At 31.9% G+C, this 2,794-nt stretch overlaps 1 protein-coding gene across 1 annotated transcript; it reads left to right on the forward strand.

Annotated features, from left to right (window-relative positions):
• The first annotated feature begins 1,313 nt into the window (after positions 1–1,313).
• LOC138895248 (uncharacterized) lies at positions 1,314–2,177 on the forward strand. Its single transcript, XM_070179920.1, has one exon. The coding sequence runs from the start codon at positions 1,314–1,316 to the stop codon at positions 2,175–2,177; it is 864 nt and encodes a 287-aa protein (XP_070036021.1).
• The last annotated feature ends 617 nt before the right edge of the window (positions 2,178–2,794 follow it).

Below are 2,794 nucleotides of genomic sequence, written 5' to 3' on the forward strand. Positions count from 1 at the left end.
ATACTAGAATTTGACAGAGTACGAGTAGCAAAATCTTATACGTATTGGCCTCGTCAAATTTTTGGATATATATATATATATATATATATATATATATATATATATATATATATATATATATATATATTATCGGTATTATATATATATATTATCGGTATTTCCTAAATTGCGCTTAACTATTACTTTTATTAATAATAACGTTTTTGGCTCAGTCATAGTTATAGTAATAGTACTGTTTTATTTTTCTTTCTCATTATAACTACTACCAACTTTTTTTTATTAAATCCCTTAGTATATCTACTACAATTAAACTATTGTCAGTACTTTATTAACCAAAAAATAAAATATTGGTGGCAATTTTAGATATATTTTATCGTTGTAATTTTAGATACTATCACGAGTATTAACACTATTACTTTGAATAGTATTATATTTTCTTGTCACGGTTTACTTGTTGCGTCATTTTTATATATCTATTTTATTGCAAGTGTGGTATAATATTACTATTATCTATAAATAATAAAATTATCGTACTAATACTTTTTGATTTGGCACCTATTTTGTTTATCATCTATGCAATCTTCTTTATTATTGTTATTACTATTATTATTATTAATATTATTATTATTATTAATATTATTATTATTATTATTATTATTATTATTATTATTATTATTATTATTATTGTTGTTGTTGTTGTTGTTGTTGTTGTTGTTGTTGTTGTTGTTGTTGTTGTTGTTGCTGTTGTTGTTGTTATTATTATTATTATTTTAGGAACTAATTTTTTTTACTTTATGAATTTCAATTAGTTTATGATCCGCTCTTCTACAAAAGAGTTGGCAAGTTACGATCCTGAAATTGAAAGATCTCTTCGATTGCACAGGAAAGGGCAAATGTCTTCTCAAACAATAGCTTATGAAGGAATGGAGAATCAAGAAATAGAAAATATCAACCCACACGGAGTACCACCACCAGTCCAAATAGAGGATCAGTTTGATGAAGTGGCGCCAAGGCCAGCAAACAGAATCCTAAGGGATTATGCTAGACCAGACCACTTCAACTGTGAATCTAGTGTCAGGTACTGGAGATTCAAGTGAAGATCCATATAGTCATTTAATTGATTTTCTGAAACTAGTTGAAACTGCTAAGTATAATGGAGTATCCCCTGAAGCAATCAAGTTAAGGCTATTTCCTTTTTCTTTAAAAGGAGATGCTAAGACTTGGTTGCGAAGTTTACCTCAAGACAAGACATATCTAATTTCTTGCAGACTGGCACGGAGTCAGTTTATCAAGCTTAGGAAAGGTTAAAGGCAATGTTAATAAAATGTCCTCACCACGACATTTCTGAACATTGGCAGTTGTATATTTTTTATCACGGGCTAAAACCCTCTTCCAAAAATGTGATAGATGCAGCTGCAGGAGGTTCTGTAATGGGAAAAACCATAGAGGAAGCATTGCAATTATTGAATGAAATTTCTGAGAATGCCATCCAATGGCCATCTGAGCGTGTAATTATCAAGAAGGCTGCTACAGTAAATCAGGCAGATGCTTTAAATACACTAACACAACGGATTGTTTCTTTGACACAAAAGTTTGAATCTTTTCAGGTGAATACACAACAACCAAACCAGTCTGAAATTTGTGACATGTGTGGAGGAAATCATCTAAACCATGAATGCCAAGCAATCCATCAAAATGATGAACAAGTCAATGTTATCGGCTACAAATCTTACCCTTTTGGAAGTCCAATAGCACATAAACATCCAGGATTTCAGTGGAGCAATCCAAATGGTGTCGAGAACTCTCAAAACTTTCAGAAGCAACCTGTACAGGGTCCACCCGGATATCAGAATCAAAACCAAGGGCAATTAAATTTTAAACCTTATCAACAAGCAGCCCCATATCAACAAAGGCCTCAACAAGCTCATCCAGGTCTTGATGACCTTATGTACAAGTACATTAAAACCACTGATGAAAAGATGGAGAGTCAGAATTCTGCCCTTAAAAATTTAGAAATTCAGTTGAGCCAACTGGCAACTCTTATGTCAAAAAAGATTCAAGGTCCCTTACCAAGTAATACAGAAAAAAAAATCCAAAAGAGCACCTTAAGGTCATCACCTTACGGCCAGGTAAGGAGCTGGATGAACCCTATGCAGACCAATCAGGATAACAAGTAGACAAGGGTAAGAATGTTGAAACACCCTTGGAACCATCAGAAGAGAAAGAAGTCAAGAAAAAAGAAGAAAAAAATATTGAAAAATTGACTCCTCTCCCTGTGACAATTCCCTTTTCACAAAAAATGAAAAGAGAAAAGCTTGACAGCCAATTTGCAAAATTTCTGAAGATTTTAAAACAAATTCACATCAATATTCCTTTCACTGATGCTTTGTTACAAATGCCTTCATATGCCAAATTTTTAAAGGAAATTTTGTCAAGTAAAAGAAAATTAGAAAATGTTTTTGTGGTAATGCTTACAGAAAAATGCAGTGCTATAATTCAAAATAAGCTGCCACAAATACTTGGTGATCCATGCAGTTTTACAATTCCATGCACTTTGGGAGGAGTATATTTTGAAAAATCACTTTGTGATTCTGGAGCTTCAATAAATTTGATGCCATTTTCTATCTTTAAAAAGTTAAATCTTGGTGAAATGAGAGACACAAGTATTTCTCTTCAGTTTGTAGATCAAAGTACTAAGAAACCTAAGGGAATAATTTAAAATGTACTCGTAAGAGTAGATAAGTTTGTTTTCCCTGTAGATTTTATAGCGCTTGAAATGAAAGAATGTCCTGAT

The sequence above is a fragment of the Nicotiana tomentosiformis genome, chromosome 7 (genome assembly GCF_000390325.3).
Source record: "Nicotiana tomentosiformis chromosome 7, ASM39032v3, whole genome shotgun sequence".
Taxonomy (NCBI): Eukaryota; Viridiplantae; Streptophyta; class Magnoliopsida; order Solanales; family Solanaceae; genus Nicotiana; species Nicotiana tomentosiformis.

Excerpts from the sequence above, each read along its gene's own strand:
- LOC138895248 (XM_070179920.1), top strand. The coding sequence starts at position 1,314 with ATGTTAATAAAATGTCCTCACCACGACATTTCTGAACATTGGCAGTTG.